The sequence below is a fragment of the Ranitomeya variabilis genome, chromosome 1 (assembly GCF_051348905.1).
Source record: "Ranitomeya variabilis isolate aRanVar5 chromosome 1, aRanVar5.hap1, whole genome shotgun sequence".
Lineage (NCBI taxonomy): Eukaryota > Metazoa > Chordata > Amphibia > Anura > Dendrobatidae > Ranitomeya > Ranitomeya variabilis.
In genome coordinates this window covers 849688565-849712139 of record NC_135232.1, presented here as the reverse complement: position 1 = coordinate 849712139, position 23575 = coordinate 849688565, and the positions used below count along the sequence as shown (strand labels likewise).

At 39.6% G+C, this 23575-nt stretch overlaps 1 protein-coding gene across 12 annotated transcripts in view; it reads right to left on the bottom strand.

Annotated features, from left to right (window-relative positions):
- Positions 1 to 16333: 16333 nt before the first annotated feature.
- SLC4A4 (solute carrier family 4 member 4) overlaps positions 16334 to 23575 on the bottom strand; it is a 375082-nt gene continuing 367840 nt past the window's right edge. For 7 of the 12 annotated variants that reach the window (XM_077276704.1, XM_077276720.1, XM_077276735.1 and 4 more), the window contains 2 exons: positions 20757 to 20836; positions 16334 to 16470 (listed from right to left, as the gene is read on the bottom strand). In XM_077276704.1, the coding sequence (XP_077132819.1) occupies positions 16365 to 16470; positions 20757 to 20836 (186 nt within the window). In that variant the 3' untranslated portion in view covers positions 16334 to 16364. The remainder of the gene's footprint in view (positions 16471 to 20756; positions 20837 to 23575) is intronic. The other 5 variants (XM_077276710.1, XM_077276727.1, XM_077276744.1 and 2 more) reach the window with 1 other exon arrangement.

Below are 23575 nucleotides of genomic sequence, written 5' to 3'. Positions count from 1 at the left end.
TGGGCCTGTGCTGCATTCCATTCTATGGGGCTGTGCTGCATTCCATTATATGGGCCTGTGCTGCATTATATTCTATGGGCCTGTGCTGCATTGTATTCTATGGGCCTGTGCTGCATTGTATTCTATGGGCCTGTGCTGCATTATATTCTATGGGTCTGTGCTGCATTCCATTCTATGGGCCTGTGCTGTATTCCATTCTATGGGCCCGTGCTGCATTATATTCTATGGGCCTGTGCTGCATTCCATTCTATGGGCCTGTGCTGCATTCCATTCTATGGGCCTGTGCTGCATTATATTCTATGGGCCTGTGCTACATTCCATTCTATGGGCCTGTGCTGCATTGTATTCTATGGGCCTGTGCTGCATTCCATTCTATGGGGCTGTGCTGCATTCCATTCTATGGGGCTGTGCTGCATTCCATTCTATGGGCCTGTGCTGCATTATATTCTATGGGCCTGTGCTGCATTCCATTCTATGGGCCTGTGCTGCATTATATTCTATGGGGCTGTGCTGCATTCCATTCTATAGGGCTGTGCTGCATTATATTCTATGGGCCTGTGCTGCATTATATTCTATGGGGCTGTGCTGCATTCCATTCTATGGGCCTGTGCTGCATTCCATTCTATGGGGCTGTGCTGCATTCCATTCTATGGGGCTGTGCTGCATTCCATTCTATGGGCCTGTGCTGCATTCCATTCTATGGGCCTGTGCTGCATTATATTCTATGGGCCTGTGCTGCATTATATTCTATGGGCCTGTGCTGCATTCCATTCTATGGGCCTGTGCTGCATTATATTGTATGGGGCTGTGCTGCATTCCATTCTATGGGCCTGTGCTGCATTATATTGTATGGGGGCTTTGCTGCATTACATTCTATGGGGCTGTGCTGCATTACATTCTATGGGGCATTGCTGCATTACATTCTATGGGGGCTGTGCTGCATTCAATTCTATGGTGGCTGGCTGCATTACATTCTATGGGGACTGGGCTGCATTACATTCTATGGGGGCTGTGCTGCATTACATTCTATGGGGGCTGGCTGTATTACATTCTTTGGGGGCTGTGCTGCATTACATTATATGGGGCTGTGCTGCATTACATTCTATGGGGCTGTGCTGCATTATATTGTATGGTGGCTGTCTGCATTGCATTCTATGGTGGCTGGCTGCATTACATTCTATGGGGGCTGTGCTGCATTACATTCTATGGTGGCTGTGCTGCATTACATTCTATGGGGGCTGTGCTGCATTAAATTCTATGGGGGCTGTGCTGCATTACATTCTATGGGGGCTGTGCAGCATTACATTCTATGGGGCTGTGCTTTATTATAGTCTATGGGGGCTGGCTGTATTACATTCTATGGGGGCTGTGCTGTATTACATTCTATGGGGGCTGGCTGCATTACATTCTATGGGCCTGTGCTGTATTACATTCTATGGGGCTGTGCTGTATTATATTCTATGGGGGCTGGCTGTATTAGATTTTATGGGGCTGTGCTGTATTACATTCTATGGGGCTGTGCTGCATTACATTCTATGGGGGCTGTGCTGCATTACAATCTATGGGGCTGTGCTGTATTACATTCTATGGGGCTGTGCTGCATTACATTCTAGGGGGGCTGTGCTGCATGGTATTCTATTGGCCTGTGCTGCATTACATTCTATGGGGCTGTGCTGCATTACATTCTATGGGGCTGTGCTGTATTACATTCTATGGGGCTGTGCTGCATTACATTCTATGGGGGCTGTGCTGCATTACATTCTATGGGGGCTGTGCTGCATTACATTCTATGGGGCTGTGCTGTATTACATTCTATGGGGCTGTGCTGCATTACATTCTATGGGGGCTGTGCTGCATTACATTCTATGGGGGCTGTGCAGCATTACATTCTATGGGGCTGTGCTGTATTATAGTCTATGGGGGCTGGCTGTATTACATTCTATGTGGCTGCGCTGTATTACATTCTATGGGGGCTGTGCAGCATTACATTCTATGGGGCTGTGCTGTATTACATTCTATGGGGACTGGCTGTATTACATTCTATGGGGGCTGTGCTGTATTACATTCTATGGTAACTGGCTGCATTACATTCTATGGGGGCTGTGCTGCATTACATTCTATGGGGGCTGAGCTGTAATGCTGGATACAGCTGTAATTATATGTTATATAGTCGTGTTACACTCCCCTCACTTCTTGTAGCCTACAAGTGTACAAAGATATTATACAGTCACCATGTGACAAGTGGGCCTGTGTGACTTCAAATGCCAGGGCTGAATTTTAGTCCCAGTCCGGCCCTGGATAGATAGATAGATAGATAGATAGATAGATAGATAGATAGATAGATAGATAGATAGATAGATAGATAGATAGATAGATATGGGATAGATAGATAGATATATACTGTATGTAAAAGATAGATAGATATGAGATAGATAGATAGATAGATAGATAGATAGAGAGATAGATAGAGAGATAGATAGGCATGTAATAGATAGATAGATAGATAGATAGATAGATAGATAGATAGATAGATAGATAGATAGATAGATATGGGATATATAGATAGATAGATAGATAGATAGATAGATAGATATTCATTATCTGTGAAAGTATTTCAATAACATGTAGTCCAAAGTCTATAAGAGATATATTGATGACTTACTTTGTACTAAACTTCTGATATTAATAATACATTATTTGCACATTGACATTCCTGTAGAAGCTATGCAATTGCTCCCTGACTACATAATACATCCTAGTATTTATGTGGAGCACTTTGTCCCATTACTAATATCAAAGCACCATGACGAACATTCTTACTAAACTGCTACAGAGATAATGTGACATGGAAAACTCTCCTACAAGTGCTTCTATCCAATGTAAAACTCAACTTCCAGCCTCGAGGTTTAATATTAACAAGAAGTGGAGGAGAAAAAATAAATAAAATCAATAATACAATTGACACATAAAAGAACAAGGCTGACATTTTTCTTAAGCAATTATAGAAATGGGTTCAAGGGTAATAATTGAGCTATATTTTAAGGCAGCTCGATTGGTGCCATTAGATGTAATGGTTATAAAGGTTGACGCGCTGCAGATTACTTGACCATATTACTGCCAATAGCCCAACCCAGATCTGATGTGGAAATTTCCTAGCAAAAACTTGCATACTAAGTCACATGCATATGATTTGAAACTGTAAAGACATTAGAATGTAAATCATTACCATCTAAAGGCATCATTCATTGATTACAAAAATATATTTTTTAAACAAAAAGAAAGATACATAGCTTCTCAGATACACTTAAAGGACAAAAGTGTTAGGACACACTTCCTATATGTGGAATTCAGATTTTCGATTTAGTCCCATTGCCACAGGTATATAAAATTCAGCCACTGGCCATGTAGTCTAACTCTACAGACATTTGGAATGGAATAGGTTGTCCTAAAGAGCTCAGTGAATTCAAGTGTGTTACTGTAATGGGATGCCACCATTGTAGCAAGTCATTTCATGAAATTTCTTCAATGGTGAATATTCAACGATCAACTGGGAGTGGTATCATTAAAAAGTAGAAGCGTTTAGGAACAGCAGCTACAAAGTGGTGACCACATAATGGCTAATCTTCAAAAAAGAAAAGAAGATGCAGCCATAAAATTACAGGCCAGTGAGCCTTACTTCTATACCAGGAAAGATCTTTGAACTAATTATTAAACAACATACATGTAAGTACTTTGGTGAAAATACAGTAATGAATCTGAGCCACCATGGGTTTGTAGCAAACAAGGCATACCAGATTAATCTAATTTACTTCTATGATGGAATCACTGACTGTGGGGATCAGGGAAATGCGGTAGATAGGTAGTGTATCTGAACTTCAGCAAAGCATTTGATAAAGTATCTCATACTATTCTTATTGAAAAAATGACTAAGTTTGGGATTGACAAGGCTATGGTTAGGATTCATAACTGGAACTGTTAAAGGATCATGTTTAGCATGCAAAACGAAGGATAAGAGGAGACTTAATAGCTGTCTACAAATATCTGAAGGGATGTCACAGTGTAGTGTATCATCCTTATTCTCATTTGCACATGGAAACTCGAGAAGCAATGGAATGAAACTGAAAGGGAGAAGATACAGATTACATATTAGAAAAAACTTTTCACAGTGAGGGTGATCAATGAGTGGAACAGACTGCCACGAGAGGTGGTGAGATCTCCTTCACTGGAAGTCTTCAAACAGAGGCATCTGTGATGGTTTAGTGAATCCTGCATTGAGCAGGGGGTTGGACACTATGACCCTGGAGGTCCCTTCTAACTCTATCATTCTATGATAATGTTACAGTGCATGGAATATGTATCCATGGCCAAGAAATTGCACAGAAGCCTTATATCAGAAAGCAAAATGATGTGTTACACCATACACCATCACTGGACTTTGGAGCCCGGGAAAAGTTTTCAGCTAAGTGAAAAATTACAACTCTCAACCTGACAGTCTTTTGGATGATTCTAGGTTTGTTTTTGAATGCCATAAGAACTTTAGTCTGACTGCATTGAGCAAACTGTAGCGTTTCGTGGGGAAGAGATAATGCTGTTAGGCTTCTTTTCAGACTTTGAACAAAGGTCTTTAGTTTCAGTGAGCAACAATCTTAATACTTCAGTATACCAAGACATTTTGGCTAATTGTATGCTTCCAACTTTGTGGGAACAGTTTGGGGAAGGCCTTTTTCTATTCTAGCATGACTGTGTTCCAGTGACTCGGTAAGGTCCATAAAGGCATGGTTGGTTGAGTTTAAGGTGGAAGAGCCTGTTTGGCCCCATAGAGCCTGAAACTTAACACCATTGACTACATTTGGGATAAACTAGAATGGAGATTATGAATCAGCCTTTCATCCAACATCAGTGTCTGACCTCACAAATACTTTTTTGGATGAATGTATAAATATTCATACAGACACTCTAAAATCTTGTTGAAAATCTTCCCAGAAGAGTGGAAGCTATTATATCTCATAGTAATGTCTATGGATTTAGAATGGGGTGTGATAAAAGCTCCTGAGCTCCTGTAGGTATAGTGTGTATATATCCCAATACTTTGTCCAGTGCATACGAAAATAAGTTATAACCCAGAAAGTTCTAATCACGGTACCCTATAAGGCTTTCAGAAACAATTCCTACATCAATGCTGGCAGTCATAAATGCACGCATAACCATGCCAGTCTCAAATGCCCCTTATGAGAATCTTAGCACAAGTGCCCACATAAAATGCAGACAAACTGCTCCCATAAAGTGGCAGCAACGAAATAATAATATAAAAAATAGTGTGCATTATATTGTCAGGCGTATATACCTACTTTCGAGTGCCTTTAGCAGTTGAGATTCACATTAGAGTCAGTTCAAGTGGTTCTATAAATTGCAAATCACAACTTTATAGAACATAGTTTTTTCCACATTACCCCAACCCTACTGAAAAGTACATTAGCTGCCCTTTAAGGCTTCAAGTAATGGTGCATATAACTAACTGTATTATAAGTCATAAATGTATCGATTACCGTACCTGTCACAAATACCCCTCATAAGAGCCTTAGCTTAAAGTTTTTACATTTACTGAGAAATACAGTGTTAGGGTTGGCGGATTGTACTAAATAAAAATAAATAATAAAGTGCAATTGCAACCCAGGTTCCACTGTGCAGAGATTGATAACTTCTACTAGTGAACAAGGGCAGAACGAAGCAGCGAGCGGTAACCTAAATCAGACTGCGTTAACTCCATGCAGTATGAACAGAACACGAAGTACCAAACTCAGTTACTACACTGAATGGTACAGCACACACTATGCTGAGTACTATACCCTGTTAAATGTCACAGGGATGACAGCATGTGGGTTGTGCTTGCTCTGCTACTAAGCTGTGTCAATCGTGCACAAGAATGAAACACATGCTGAGCCAAAGGAAGAACTCATATGACGCTAGGCGCAAAGCCCTGTCGCTTTCCCTGAAAGGAGTAGCCTGAGGGTTGGAGTTGCTCTGTAACTCAACTGTGCTAACTGAAGGAGACAGATGCTAAGCCAAGGGATAGAAACCCAGTCCTGACCCTACCTGCCTACGCAAGGACTCACAGGGTTTAGAGCAACATGTGCAAACAGAGTGGTAAAGTATCCACTCACATACACCACACATAAGTGATGCTAGCACACTCGCGTGCACTGCTGAGAGCCTTTTAAACCCTAGGCTCCACCCCAAACACTCACACCCAGCCTGCCATGACATCGCCCGCGGGCCAATCCGGAGCCACCTCATCACCAGAGCAGCTAATATCTGACCACCAATGAGAAGGCGCCACATCACGGACATGCTCAGTAAGGTGATCTCTGGACTTAGACTCCGGGGCACAGGGCTGCACCAGAATATCACGGGTTCAAATAGACTTGGCTGGAGAGGCAGCAGTAACCAAGTGAATATCTTGAGCCTGAGCAAGATGCTGGGACTGATGTCTGTGCTGAGCAGCACCCACCTCGGCAGGACCTGAATGGGAGACCACAGCATCAGGCAATGCTTGGGATCTATTCCGCGCAGGGGGAGAATCCAGATGCCTAACATACAGTGGCCCTAAATTCATGAAGAAATTTTTCCATCAATACTGACTGACAGTCCTCTTCTTGGAGATGCATGTGATCAGCCAGTCAGTGTCCAGATGTCTCCTGTAACAGTGTTCAGCTAATGTACTCAGCACATGGAAATTATGACAAAATATTTTATAGGTAGCAAGCGACCAAATAGCACTCTCAGTGAATTTGGTTTTAACAATGGTCCAATTTTGCCCTATCACTAAATTTTTGGGAATTAAACTGGACCTTTCACTTGTCATAAATATGCCGCACACAGAAAAGTTGAGGATCAAGCCTCCTTGGCTAACAAAACTAGATTCGCATACGATGAAGATGTGGACATATTTTGGAAATAGAGAAGTGCCGGAACAAAAGAAGAGCATCACAGGATTCAGCAGAACAGCCTCATTTGGACCATGTAAAAAATACGTATTTCTAAGTGTAAAGTCCACTTTAAGGGGTTTGTCCAGTGCTTTGACACCCCATTCTTAAATACTATGATTAAAAAAAAAAAAGCCTTATACTCACCCCTAGCACCAAAGCCATTACAGAAATGTTCACACCTAGTCTCCTAGCGCTCGTACGACATTGTTATGTCACCTGAGTGCTGCAGCCAATCACTGCCTGTTCATGGGCGGCTACACTCACACTTCCGGCAGATGTCTGAGGGCACTGGAGCCCGACAGTGGCCGCTGACAGACTGCAGTGTTTACATGGCATAATAATGTCACTCGGGTGCCAGGATAACCCTCTCTAAATAAATTGAATAGACACAAAAGAATAAAAGGACCAATACGCAGCGATGCATAAAGTTAATTTATTTTCAATATACATTTAATTTTGAAAAATATAAATGCTAAATTTCTTCATTCTCTTGATTCCATAAAAGTCACAATAGAAAGCTTCATAAAATTGTAAAATACTATATTGTCATCATAAATGTTCCTTGTTACTGAAAAAAAACACTACAGTCTCTGCTGCTTTCTTCATCTGCTCCGTATTTGATCGAATCTCATTCCATCCAAAATCCGACATGTCTAACGAAAGACGCGCAGGCAATATACAAGGTGTTAGAGAGTAAGAAAATGCAGCTCAGTCCTTTTAATCTTTCCCTCTCGTCCTCTACCAAAATAATACAATTGCTACAAACAGTAGCCATATTTACGGCTATAAATTAAGAGTTGTGTTAACACTAGATCAGAAGTGAACATATGGGACAAGTTTAAGTACTGTATCTAAGAGATCCTTTAGGAAAGATGACAGTATAAAAAAGCTTCTAAAAAATCAACCATAAAGTGTATGTTTACTTTGCAGCATTCGTTAGATAAGCCAGCATCTGGCCTCCTTAAGTGTACCTAGAAAGTGTTCTTTAAGGACGTGGATCAGCTAAAACGAATTTGGTTTCAAGCCAAGAAAAAGCAGGTTCTCTGAAAAGAACTTCATTCACAATGGTGACAGCTATTTGTGAAGGCTCACCTAATATTTGACAAGCTCACTTGGTATTTGTAATTTGATAAAAGAAGATAACCCAAGAACTAGAACATAAAATAGTGATTTTTTAAAAAATATTTTATCAAGATAATGAAACGCCTCTGGTGAAACAAAATCAGACAAAATTGCTGATCCCACCTTGAGCATGATGACATCCATAACACTTATTTGCTCAGAGGGTTCACTTTAAAGGGAATCTGTCAGCAGGTTTTGCTATGTAATCTGAGCGCTGCATGATGTAGGATAAAGAACCTGATTTCAGCAATGTATCACGTACTGGACTGTTTGGTGCAGTTTTGATAGAATTCCTATTTTCTCTGCTGTACATATAGCAGTGGTCAGAAAGCTGAGCTCTGTATAACCCTGTCCACACTGATTGGCAGCTTCCTGTGTACACAGTACACTTGTCAGAAAGCTGCCGATCAATGTTGGGGGTGGAGTTTCACAGACTATTTGGACTGCCTGGCATGTGACACCTAGTCCTGCAGTGATAATCTCCTGCTGATAAACCACTGATTGTCTTGAAACTATAGCAAGCTACTGAGCAAGTGACACATCCTTGGAATCAGGCACGTTGCCTCTACATTATGCTGCTGTTTAAATAGAAAAAACTGCTGGCAGATTCTCTTAAATTAGTAGGTCACTAAAGAATGAATTGTGCATTTTTTACGGAATTTTAGAGATAAAGGCAGCATAAAAATAATCGCTTTCCAGTGTTTATAAAAAATAAACTATATAGACAGTAAGAATGGTCAAGAGGTTAGAAACGACCACCCAAAGCGTTACCTAACCCTAGACCAGTTTACTTCACATTGAAATGTGACCTACTTTTTTCATGGCTTTATTTCTATGTTCAAATTTCATCCAATTTAGACTACATAAATACTACTTGGGAATTTTGAGTTTGTCATAGGGACCATTTGTGGATCATATGCAGTGGGGAAAATAAGTATTTGATCCCTTGCTGATTTTGTAACTTTTCCCACTGTCAAAGACATGAACAGTCTATAATTTTAAGGGTAGGTTAATTTTTAACATTGAGAGATAGAATATCAAAAATAAAATCCAGAAAATCACATTGTATAAATTATATAAATGTATTTGCATTTTGCAGTGAGAAATAAGTATTTGATCCCCTACCAACCATTCAGAGTTCTGGGTCCTACAGACCAGTTAGATGTTCCAAATCAACTCGTTCCCTGCATTAAAGACAGCCGTCTTACATAGTCACCTTTATAAAAAAAACTCCTGTCCACAGACTCAATTAATCAGTCAGACTCTAACCTCTACAACATGGGCAAGACCAAAGAGCTTTATAAGGATGTGAGGGACAAGATCATAGACCTGCACAAAGCTGGAATGGGCTACAAAACGATACGCGAGACGCTTGGTGAGGAGACAACTGTTGGTGCAATAGAAAAAAATGAAAGAAATACAAAATGACTGTCAATCAACATCAATGTGGGGCACCATGCAAAATCTCACCTCGTGGGGTATCCTTGATTATGAGGAAGGTGAGAGATCAGCCTAAAACTACACGGGGGAACTTGTTAATGATCTCAAGGTAGCTGGGACCACAGTCACCAAGAAAACCATTGGTAACACATTCCTGCAGTGCCCGCAAGGTCCCCCTGCTCAAGAAGGCACATGTGATGGCCCATCTGAAGTTTGCCAATGAACACCTGGATGATTCTGTGAGTGATTGGGAGGAGGTGCTGTGGTCAGATGAGACAAAAATTGAGATCACTGGCATTAACTCAACTTGCCATGTTTGGAGGAAGAGAAATGCGGCCAATGACCCAAAGAACACCATCCCCACTGTCAAGCATGAAGGTGGAAACGTTATGTTTGGGGGTGTTTCTCTGCTAAGGTCACAGGACTACTTCACTGCATCAATGGGAGAATGGATGGAGTCATGTATAGTAACATCCTGAGTGACAAGCTCCTTCCCTCAGGGAGGACATTAAAAATGGGTCATGGCTGGATCTTCCAGCCAGACAATGACCTAAAACATACATCCAAGGCAACAAAGGAGTGGCTCAAAAAGAAGCACATTAAGGTCATTGTGTGGCCTAGCCAGTCTCCAGACCTAAATCCCATAGAAAACTTATGGAGGGAGTTGAAGCTCCGAGCTGCCAAGCGACAGCCTCAAAATCTTAATGATTTAGAGATGATCTGCAAAGAGGAGTGGACCAAAATTCCTCCTGACACGTGTGCAAACCTCATCATCAACTACAAAAAACGTCTGACTGCTGTGCTTGCCAACAAGGGTTTTGCCACCAAGTATTACGTCTTGTTTGCCAGAGGGATCAAATTCTTATTTCTCACTGCAAAATGCAAATACATTTATATAATTTATACAATGTGATTTTCTGGATTTATTTTTTATATTCTATCTGTCAATGTTAAAATTAACCTACTCTTAAAATTATAGACCGTTCATATCTTTGTCAGTGGGCAAACTTACAAAATCAGCAAGGAATCAATTACTGATTTCCCACACTGTACATCAATATTCGCATCATAACGTCTATTCAAGCCACTAAAATGTGGGAATTCACTGGATGGTGATTATATTCCCTATGATGGGTCTGTCACATCTTTAATATATAGTAAAGAGGCTTTTACGTAACTATTTAAGTAAGTTATCCTTCAAAACTAATATAGGAAAGATATACAGTACATAAAACCTTTGTCCCATAGCTAGAAATGTTAACACCACACAGCTCACATTGCTTTTCAGTTTTAAAATAAGACATACAATAAAAATCAGCAGTTAATGCAATTCAAGTACAATTAAATACTTTGCAATTGGAAGACTTAGTAATAAAATAATAGAAAATCTGTCAGTGTGCCTATGTTATGTGTGTGATCTAGAAAAAGAGACATGAGCCAGGACTGATTTGTTTTTTACTTTGGCAATAAAACCCTAGATAAACTTTTATACTGTTACTGTTAATACTTTAGTACCTGTATCTCATCTGGCAAACAGGGTATAACCCTACATGGTAAATATATAATTACCACTTAATAGGAGTTAACCACATTGGACAACCCAATGTTCATTGACTGCCTACTATGGATGACAAGATAATTGTGAGGGATCTCATTGATACTGGCAGTTATTGCTAAGGAAACCAGTTGCCTACTAATTTTTTGCAATTGGAACTTTATGGAATGGTAGGCAAATTGTGTTCTATATTTTTTAATATGTGATTCTAAGAAATAATTGCCATTAAATGAAAGCCTGTGTATTGATGTGAAAATTAAAATGTAACTCCATTTGGAGCCACTTTAATGATTGTAGTAAGGAACGTAAGCAGAGACAATTCCATAATTACCTGCAACATGCAGGTTTATCAACAGATTAGACCTTATAAAGGGAGAAATGCAAATAATAGTTTTGTATCAGTTAAAATATAACCATTAAAGGTCCCCAAAGCGGAGGTTAATTTAAAGGTACGCAATAAAAATGGTTGCAATATATGGACTTATACATAGTTAAAATACTTAGTATCCCCCTTTTTAAAAGGCTTGTATAGGATTAACTTTTATTATCCGATAATGTTGCAAATGTAAAGAATATCAAACACAGCTATGCTCACCTTTCCAAGGTCTAGCACTGCCTCTCTGCTGCGGCCCCAGTCTTTGTTGACAGTCTGTAGTGGTGACATCATGACCATAGCACACACTGTAATTACTGGGCTGAGAAGCTTGCTTTGTCCACATTGGTCACACTGCTGAGCTCAGTGATTGGCTGCAGCAATTACATGCACTATAGTCATGACATCTCTGCTGCAGGCTGTCAAGAAAGACCAGGGCAGTGGTGCAGAGTAGCGCCGAACCTGGGGAGGGTAGGCATAACTATGTTTGTTACCTGATATCTATGTGATGAACATGAATCACAGACAACCTTTCTGGTGAGGTTCCTTTGAATCCCTGTCCATTCTTCACTTATGCAAAATTGCGACTAGCCTTTTATACTAATCCATAGACAATGTGCTTTCCTATTCCGAGACATTCCCCTCCTGCTTTTGTTTATATCAGCCATAATTAGGGGAGAGTATCTCAGACTACAAAAAAACAGTGTGCATAGGATAGCAGGATGCCCTGCCCTCTGGTTTTAAACTGAAAAGTCTAGAACAGTGGTGTGTATCAGACTACCAAAGCAAATTGTGCCTAGGATAGTACAACACACCATCCTCCATATTCTTGAATGGATCAGTCTAGAGCAGGGTGTCTTTGACTGTCAAAGCAAAGTGTGCATAGGATACATAACACCCTCCCCTATCCTTGAATGGATAAGTTTAGAGTAGGGGGTGTAGGATAGATGACTTGACATTCCAGAAGAATATGTAGAATAAATAGTTTTTATTTATGCTTTTTAGTGCAGGCAATCCATATGAGTAATAAATGTTTTGGTCAAATTGACCTTCATCGGTATAACTGGTAGGATCCTACTTGAGCACCACTTATAGGAGTGCCGTGTTCTATACCGATAGAGCAGGCTATGTGTCCCAGACTACCAAAGCAAATTGTGTATGGTATAGTATGACACCATCCTCCATATTCCTGAATGTCTAGATCAAGGGTTGTGTCTTGGACAGTCCAAGCAAAGTGTGCATAGGATAGCATGACACCTTCTGCTATTCTTGAATGGATAAGTGTATAGCAGGGGGTATGTCTCAGACTGCCAAAGTAAAGTGTGCATACAGTAGCGTCAGAAACCGGCTGTCATTTTACAGAAGAGACTGGGAATCTGTGGAACCATGCCCATAGGAAGAAAAAGGAGAACACCAGGTATTTTGCCCATGCATTATGTATCGAATGTAAACTATTTACTGTGAGCAGGAGGCAGCTTAGAATTGGGCATGGAATGTCAGTGGCACTATCTATCTGCATTGTTCCTTCCTATTGTTAAAGAAGAGAAAACTTGATAGGCACATGGCACACTGTTTAAATCTTTTTTTGTGCCAGTTGCATAAGAAAGCAATGTCATTTTCTATTTCACACACATAGATTTGATAAACTTTAACCAATTACAAAAATTAAGTTAAAGTGAAACTCCAACAATATTGAGAAACAGGAAACTGGGAAACGGTCAGCAGCAACGTTGTAGAAAACCTATATTGCCTTTTCTTGCTTCTGTTTCATTATTTTTTACTTGATTTTTTAATTATATCGTATGTAAAAAAATGTTGCTACTGGGAAACCATCAATATGTAGGGAGCTGTGGGATTAAAATGATCTATAAGTTATAACTAGTGTTGAGCGATACCGTCCGATACTTGAAAGTATCGGTATCGGAAAGTATCGGCCGATACCGGCAAAGTATCGGATCTAATCCGATACCGATACCCGATACCAATACAAGTCAATGGGACTCATGTATCGGACGGTATTCCTGATGGTTCCCAGGGTCTGAAGGAGAGGAAACTCTCCTTCAGGCCCTGGGAACCATATTAATGTGTAAAAGAAAGAATTAAAATAAAAAATATTGCTATACTCACCTCTCCGACGCAGCCTGGAGCTTACCGAGGGAACCGGCAGCGTTGTTTGCTTAAAATTCGCGCTTTTCCTCCCTTACGTGAAGTCCCGGCTTGTGATTGGTCGCGTGCCGCCCATGTGGCCACGACGCGACCAATCACAGCAAGCCGTGACGTAATTTTAGGTCCTTCAGGATTTTAAAATTACGTTCCGGCTTGTGATTGGTCGCGTCGCGGTCACATGGGCGACGCGACCAATCACAAGCCGTGACGTCACGGGAGGCTGGACACGCGCGCATTTTAAAATGCGCGCTTGTCCTGCCTCCCGTGACGTCACGGCTTGTGATTGGTCGCGTCGCCCATGTGGCCGCGACGCGACCAATCACAAAGCCGGAACGTAATTTTAAAATCCTGAAGGACCTGAAATTACGTCACGGCTTGCTGTGATTGGTCGCGTCGCGGCCACATGGGCGGCACGCGACCAATCACAAGCCGGGACTTCACGTAAGGAAGGAAACGCGTGAATTTTAAGCAAACAACGCTGCCGGTTCCCTCGGTGAGGTCCAGGCTGCGTCGGAGAGGTGAGTATAGCAATATTTTTTATTTTAATTCTTTATTTTACACATTAATGTTGTTTCAATACCGATACCCGATACCACAAAAATATCGGATCTCGGTATCGGAATTCCGATACAGCAAATATCGGCCGATACCCGATTCTTGCGGTATCGGAATGCTCAACACTAGTTATAACTTAATGGTAATGCTGTATGGAAATGTACTTTTAGTGCCTTTTTAGGTTACTTCTGGAAGTAAAGGTTATAATTAGTAACTCCAGGTTACCTAACCCTATGGCAATTTAAAAACTCACCTATTAACCCCTTCTCGACCTTGCCCTTTTCCGTTTTTGCTTTCTCGTTTTTCGCTCCCCTCCTTCCCAGTGCCATAACTTTTTTATTTTTCCATCAATATGGCCATGTGAGGGCTTGTTTCTTGCGGGACAAGTTGTACTTTTCAACTACAATATTGGTTTTAGCATGTCGTGTACTAGAAAACGGGAAAAAAATTCCAAGTGCTGTGAAAGTGCAATCCCACACTTGTTTTTTGTTTGGCTTTATTGCTAGGTTCACTAAATGCTAAAACTGACCTGCCACTGATTCTCCAGGTCATTACGAGTTCATAGACACCAAACATTTCTAGGTTACGTTTTATCTAAGTGGTAAAAAAAAAATTCCAAACTTTGCTACAAAAAAATAATTGCGCCATTTTCCGATACCCGTAGCGTCTTCATTTTTCATGATCTGGGGTCAGTTGAGGGCTTATTTTTTGCGTGCCAAGCTGATGTTTTTAATGATACCATTTTGGTGCAGATACGTTCTTTTGATCGGCCGTTATTACATTTTAACGCAATGTCGTGGCGACCAAAAAAGTAATTCTGGCGATACCAAATATGTGTAGGTTTGATTTTTTTTATTGTTTTATTTTTAATGGGGCGAAAGGGGGGGTGATTTAAACTTTTATATTTTTTTTTATTTTTTTCAGTGCCGGGAATTGAGGCGAGAGACTCACGCGAGTTTCTCGCATTGCAACTGCAAGTGGGACACTGGCCTTAAGAGAACATTCTCCCATCATGCAGCTAACAAACATCTTGATAGTTTCCAGGCAGAAATTATGTATTTTTTTAACAAAATGACCAAAAATAAGTCAAAGCAGCAAAAATACGTAATAAGGATATGTGACAAAGAGGTAAAACTTTTCACAGGCTTACCATATAGGCATAATAACGCATTGTGGAGCTTCACTTTACAAGTCAATGCCATCAATAATTGTTTCTTCTTTAAAACAACCAGCATCTCGAGTTGCCTATTGATCCCTGTTACCAGTCACTATGATCAATTATTGCCTATATACTTATAAATACTTTTCACACCACTTAAAATAATGGATTATAAGTTAACCCTTGCCTCCCTCATTAAAAAAAAATTGTCTTCTACCTCTGAAATGACTTCATTGATCAGTTTAAAACAAGTACAAAAATGCTAAGATTTCATTGAGCCCTATAGAATGAATATTGTTATCATATAAATCACATTTTATACAAGACATTCATACAGAAAAGCCAGTTTCTACAAATGAGAGGTAGACCTACGACTTATCACTATAGGTTTCCTGCTGCAGGAAAAAAAAATCATTTTTTTACAGTCATTAAAAAAGCTTAAAAAAAATTAACAATATATAAGTTGAAGGTTAGGCCCCATAATTTAAAGACAAAAGCTAGAATATGAAATACTCTTTAGCGTTTTCATAGCGTAAGATGCATAACAATGGGGCATATTACCTTATGGCAATTGGTTCTTTATAATTAATACATCATCAGTCAAGTACCAATATAGAATTACTTCGGTTAATATTATGGTTTTAGATTTGTAAGAAACACCTTAGCAGATCTATCAGACGGAGTGTACGTATCTAGTGCTCTATATTATATTGCATAGTTGCTTTTTATCGAGACAGAAATTCCTGCGTAAAATAGAGACAGTTCATCACGCTTTTCTTTTCCATCCAGTCCTGGAATATACAGTCAAAAAGGCAAAAAAATGACATATTATATGATATGACTGGTTGGCATACTAGCCGGGATGTATATGTCACAGTGGAAGCACTTTATCCAGCAAAAGCCATTTACAGAATGCTATCCTGTCAAGCATTAAAAGTCAATGGAGCGTAGGAGATTTAATTTTTGGCTAGCAAAAGTCCAAAAAGATAAAGAAAGTGGTTTATTGTTTCACAATGTCGTCTCAATTCCCCGGCTTCTCCAGAAATAAGTGTCTTCGTCTGGCTCCAGCTCTATTCTAATTTGAGGCACAAGTCGTATGGGAGTTCTTGGTGGGCTGGAAAGCGAAATAAAAAAAAAACAAGAATTGTTATATGTCTCTTCTGAAATGTTGTGTATAGCATGGACTTCATTTTTCATTCATATGCATATCGTCTTATAAGATCTCTACCTCCTTAGAATATTTTCAATTACTTTTCTATAACTTACATGACGATTGTGCACAGTTCAACATTTTTTCCATTAAGATGGAGACTAACAACTTTATTATCTACATGTGACAGCTTACTCACTTATCCTGGCCTGGCATACTGTGTCTTTCTGACCAATATTTAAGATGCAGGTGACATGAGCGAGTGAGTGATCGGATTTAGGGAATAAAGGAAAGTTGTGTGTCAAATACAACCCCAAGACAGCGGGCGTGCTGCTGGGGAGTTATGGTTGAATCCTCCAAGGTAATTTCAATATCAAATAGAGTAAGGTTAGTAGAAGGAGGAAACACAAGAAGTTCAGTTTTGGAGAGATTCAGTTTCAGATAGACGGAGAACAGTATATTAGGGACAGTGGACAAACAATTCTGGGTGTTTTGTATTAGGGTGGGGGTGATGTCTGATGATACTGGAACCCAATCTATTGATTGTTTGTCCAGTAGGGGTGGTATATAGAGAGAAGAGAAAGGAACCTAGGACTGAGGGATGAGGAGAGGAGTAAGAGCCGGCAAAAAAAAATAAAAATTCAGGTATTCAAATAGTTATTGCATTTTTTTGTGATACATGGGGCTTCAATTTTTGCCATTGTCACACTCTTTGTTTTTATTTTTTTGCCAATTTTGTACGATATTGGGGGGACGGTAAAGGAAGTGTGTCTGTTTTTTATGGTTTCTTTTTGTTAATTACCGGTATATGTTTTAGGATCACAAATGGCCACTGAAATACATTTAAAAATGTGTCCCATTTATGCATTTATCATTCATTTTCAATTTATTTAGTGCTTCCTAATACTGCGTACACAACGCTACAGTAACAAATGATTTCTGTCTTCTATATGGGGAGTCTGGCTGTACCTGACTGCCAGATCCCAGCTCCTGCAGTTGCAGGATTGGATGCGGCTCCTCTACTACGCAGTAATGTATTAGAACATCATTGCAGAATAGAAAATGGACCACTCAGATGTTTATCATCTACAAGCGGTCCGGAAGCAGTCAATATGCAGCTCTATGTAAGAGCAGTATACTACAACTACTACAAGTCCCTATCTCAAAAACTCAAAACGGCACAATAAATTGTACATTTTAATTAGGATTCATTGAAACTTCTGTTTTTCACATAATGTACCGTGCTATCATTGTTCTTCACAGATAGAATAAGTACTCATTATAATCTTTAGGGAAATATAAGTGCGACATTTTATAATACTGTTTTGTAATAAAGATATGATTTTATAGAGGATCCTGATGCTGGATTTTTGCTATTTTCCTACCCTACCTTGTTGAACCACAAGTCTCTATGCCTCGGATCTCCTAGTGGCTGAGCAGACTTTTTCCTTCATTTGCTAATTATAACCTATAAAAAGCTATTCACATGTCTGTGATTTTTTGCAGAATGTGTGTCCATGAAAAATCACAGCGATATGTATATTTTTAATTCAAGTTACAGATTAAAATCACCCATGCAAGTATATGGGGCCATGCATATCAGTGGCTCAACACATTGTCATCTATGTGCTGTCCATTCCTACAATAAAATAAAAACAATGCAAAATACAGCTTTTGATATAGGTCTAATGGGGCAGGAACCATGTAATAAATGTACTGTAGGGAGAAAATTGGGAATAATTGTACAATTTGTATAAACGGTCTTGTTTCCGTTATGCTACATCTCTATATGTTCCTCACCAAATTCCCCACACAATGTACCTATTACCACGTACCCGTCCACTGAAATGCTACTATTCCCTGGACCACTAGGCTTACAGGTCTCACACACCAGTGCTGGTAATAGAAGTCCACCAGCAGCATACTCAAAAGCCAGTTGAAGTGTTTTTAACACCACCATGCAGATTTAGTTAATCCTATTTACCTTCTAACATATTTCTGAGGATTATGTGCTTTAATTGAACAATGTTGATTGAGACCATAGAAAGTAAAACTATATTATGTCTCTTCTACACGGCACTCTGGAATCTTGATGGCAACCTTTTATTATTCCATTCATCTGAATGTAGATTTGTCCCGTAAAGCTAAATACTGTATTGCATTTTCACTTAATGAAAAAAAATAAGGTATGCAAAGGTGTTTTGGAGTGACCAATACTAAAAAGACACTTCTGGCATTCCAGACCAGGAAAATTGAAACTTTTGGCACATAGTATACGGGCTGTGAATGTAATGTAAATACATATTATCCCTATTATACACTACTTATGCTATTCTCCCACCTCGTCTACTGCAACATCCTCCTTTGTGGCCTACCTTCTAACACTCTCGCACCTCTCCAGTCCATCCTTAACTCTGCTGCCCGACTAATTAATCTCTCTCCTCGCTACACTCCTGCTTCCCCTCTTTGCAAATCCCTTCACTGGCTCCCAATTTCCCAGTGCATCTAGTTTAACCTACTAATGCTGAACTATAAAGCCATCCATAACCTTTCTCCTCCATATGTTTCCGAATTAGTCTCTCAATATCTTCCCTCACGTAATCTCCGATGCTCCCAAGACCTCCTTCTCTCCTCTACACTTATTCGCTCCTCACTCAACCGCCAAGATTTCTCCCTAATATCCCCCTTCCTCTGGAATTCAGTGCCCCAACACGTCCGGTTATCCACCACATTTGGATCCTTCAAAAGAAACATGAAAACGCACCTCTTCAAAAAAGCTTACAGCCTGTAATGACCACACGGCCACCTCAACACCATTGAAGCTACTGCAACCCTCGACCTACTGTCTCCTTCCCCATAATCCTGTAGAATGTAAGCTCGCAAGGACAGGGTCCTCTCCCCTCTGTACCAGTCTGCCATTGTTAGTTTGTTTACTGTAAGTGATATTTGTATTTTGATGTAACCCCTTCTCATGTACATGTTAATGGTGCTACTGTATATAAATAATAATAAAAAATAATAGTAATATTTAAAAGGAGTCTGTCAGCACAGTTTAAACCGAGTCCACGCACTTGGTGCACCCTTGGATCTTTCAGTATGCTGTCATAATACCATGAGCCCTATTGAAAGGGAGTGTGTCAGTAAAAAAATGACCGCTCTAAACAAGCTCAAGAGCACCCTTAACATAGCTGAGTAGTTCAGTGCACCTTACCACCTACTTGTTTTCCATCTATCTCTGCCTACCTCTTTCTTAATTGACAGTTCTGGATTTACAGGAGCCACGGGAGGGTGGAGTTAGATGGAAAAGATGTAGGAGGAAAAATGCACTGATCTACTCAGCCAAAGATATAGGAGGAAAAGTGCACTGAACTACTCAGCGAAAGATGTAGGAGGAAAAGTGCACTGAACTACTCAGCGAAAGATGTAGGAGGAAAAGTGCACTGAACTACTCAGCCAAAGATGTAGGAGGAAAAGTGCATTGAACCACTCAGCCAAAGATGTAGGAGGAAAAGTGCACTGAACTACTCAGCTAAATATGTAGGAGGAAACGTGCACTGAACTACTCAGCAAAAGATGTAGGAGGATAAGTGCACTGAACTACTCAGCCATGCCAAGGGTGCTGCTTGGTTTCAATAGTAATTTTAGACTTCCATTAATTTCTTGGGTTAATTTGTGTGCACTGCATGGGCAGGCAGAGCCGACAGCTATGGAGCTGTGGTACTGTACAGTACATACTCTCCCTTCATTACTACACAGACTATGAATCATAGAAATAGACCCCATGTAATGTCGTTACTTCAGAATAATTGACCAAAAGGAGGATATTTATTCTTTAATTAATGAAGAAAGCCTTATAGAAGTGAGCTATCATTGCATTTTGGTCTCTTGTAGCAGTAATAGATACAATTCCAAGTAGTGGTTATCATATATTTTCTGGTAAAAGATAACAAACCTCATTAGGGGTATGCCTCATCTGCACTGACAGCCATACCAAATTCTACAGATTTTGTTGCAAATTTGGTTGTGGAACTGCTGCAATTTGAAATCCACAGTGAAAATCCACAATAGAAATTGGACTGGAAATCTGCAGAACCAGTCAATTTACACTGTGGACTTCCATAAAATCTCATCTACAATGCTGATACTGTAATATGCAGTGGATTTCCCATCAGCAAGATACAGTTTGGAAATCCGGTGCATATTCGCACCCTTAGGTATACAGTAAGATCTTGGTATATGAGACAGCTTACCTTGGCATAGTTGATTGAGTAAAAGGATGCTTTTCAGCAAGATGTGTGTCGTTCAAGGAATGTGAATGGCTTTTCTCCTGCTTTTAGTTAATAAAAGAAGAAAACAGATCAATTATATGCGTGTAGCCAGGCTATATTATAGGAAATACATGCAATATTAGTGAAATAGTGACAACTGGTACTCACAATGATGACATTAAATGTTGGCTACATTACTGTGGATTTTTTTTACTACTAAAGAATCATGTGTTTGTCTGTAATGGACGTTACATGGATGCGTCGTGGATGGAATCAATGAGCTGTTCGTCCACATCACAAACTCATTCAGAGAAATGTATGAGTTTGGTACATGAATCCGGCCCAACTCAGCCATGTATCCTCTATGTTTTCTGAAGACCACCTGCCCACCAAAATAAAGGACATGTAAAAACAGCTTAAGGCTATGATGTATCTGTGTGCTAAGTGTTAAAACAAACATATAGCACAGGAGAACAACTGACCTGTAAGTAGGGCTGAAAGCATTCCATCATATTAAAATCCATACATTTCAGGAGAATAATGTAGGACTATTTCATTCCATACCCTAAAGTGTGGCCCACCATTTATTAGCTTCATGGGGAAAGTTTCTCCTTCTGGAGAGCATCAAGCCATTGTAAGGAGGCTTATAGGCCATATAATGCTTCTTTGGGAAATAACATATGTATGGCAATTAGCATCTTCACAGATGAACTCTGGTGCTAACAAGTAAATGCAGCCATAAAGTCAATATCAACCCTATAACGAGCCTAACCACATGACTAAGGATAAGAAACCTAACCAGAAACCCCATTTACAGGCACGTGTTTTGTTTTTTTTGCCCCTTATCAGTGCAAAGCAGGAGATCTGATTGGCTAGGTGATTGACATAGTTAGAAGCCTCTCACCTAACCAAATTAGATCTCTGGTCTTGCACTGAGGAGCTGCACTAAGAGAACACAAATCTACAAATGGAGTGCCTGGTTTGGCTTTTTCTCCTAAGTCATGTGACAAGGTTCTTTAAAGGGTCGATATTTACATTTAAGATTGCTACATCCAATAGATGGCGCTAGATTTCAAGTCCTTTTCCTCTCTGAAAGGGGACATTTGTATATTAGCTTATAGAAGCATGATTTATATACATTACTCAGAGATTTAATGTAAAATAGTGGCAACCAAAATAACATTGAAAAGTGGTCTTCCAGATGGTGGTCTTCAAAAAGAACATGTGGCACAGGAAATATAATCTGGCTAGGAATGGTCTTCTCAAAGAGGTAGAGTCTGAAATCTTGTATATATTTACTAGTATGCTGTCATTTGGTAACATCTAACACACATAGGTATAATATACATGAATGGGATAATGGATAATCATGGAGTGAAATGATGAGGTTAATATCAAGTAGTTACTGACAAATCATGGCACCTGAAAGAAAAGATACAGTGAAATAACAGCATATCCATCCTTAAGAAGATGTAGATTACTTCAATTTTTAAAGGTATTGGTTTCCTATTTATTTCCTAAGAATAAGCATCAGACATTGTAACAACTTTAAGAACTTTAGGTTCAATCAGCAAAAGGCTTAAATGGCACTTACGCCTGACAACTCTCCAAGTACTAAAAAAGTAATTTCTTTGGTAAGCTATGATGTCTTAACATGAAAGCCTATAGTGTAAATGGAACATGCAGCCAAGTAATAGTAGCCAATTATTTTTCTGCCTACTGTGAAATTCTTTCAATGCATATAAGCTCATAGCTCAGCTAATACTTTAATCCCATCACAGATCTCCTTGCAGAAGTTCTAATATCCTTATAATAAAGATGGAAACCAATAGCTTGTAGACAACTCCCGTCTACACCTTCAAGCAATAACAACATGCAATAAATCGCAAAGAAAGGAAACCTAATGATTTGTGGACATTACAGTATCAGTATAATACATTTGTTGACACGTCTACATGGTGTGATCGAAGATGGAAGGAAACACAGAAGATGACAGATGAAACACAATGACAAATCATCTGTTGATGGTGAATTAAGATGTCCTGGAGATGACGAGGATCACTGACCAAGCATAATCATGATCATTAATAGTTTTGTAAATTAGTTGGGAACACAAAGAATTAGAGGAAAAGTTGATTTTTTTCTTAGATAACCTAATATTACTAAGAACCACCAGACAAATGATGTAAAAGACAAAGTTTAAGTGTAGTTTTGTACACGGTGCTTAGCTACGCTGGAACGAAGGTCAGTAATACGCAAGCTTTTTTTGAGATCAGGATTAACATGTCACTTGCAATCAAGGATTAGAATTAATACTTTGGTTTAATATGAGCTGGAGAATTTAGTAAAGACTCTCACAAGGGTCAAATATCTGCAAGCAAAGGATTAAACAAAAATAATAACAATTAATATTGGCATTTATTACTGCCATGCCAATATAAAGAAGCCTACGGCAAGGGAAGTGCATACTCTCCATCCCTGATTTCTAATGGGGACCAGGAGAATTGGACTGTGAAAGGTTATGTATGCAATATGGGTTAGCCACTTGGAAAAACATGCAAATTGAATGAGTATGGACCATAAGATGGACGCACAGCAAGAGCTGTAAATAAAAATGGGGAATTTGTTCTTGTAAACCACTGTGTGGGTCCACAATACATTACAAAAATGATTACTAATAATAAAAATCCAGCCTTGGCCTCAGTATCCCATGTCTTTTTACTTTGGTAGCCTTAAAACGTGTGGTGCCCATGTGGCCTTCGAGACTACCAACATTCTGGGATCATCAATGTGGGTTACTG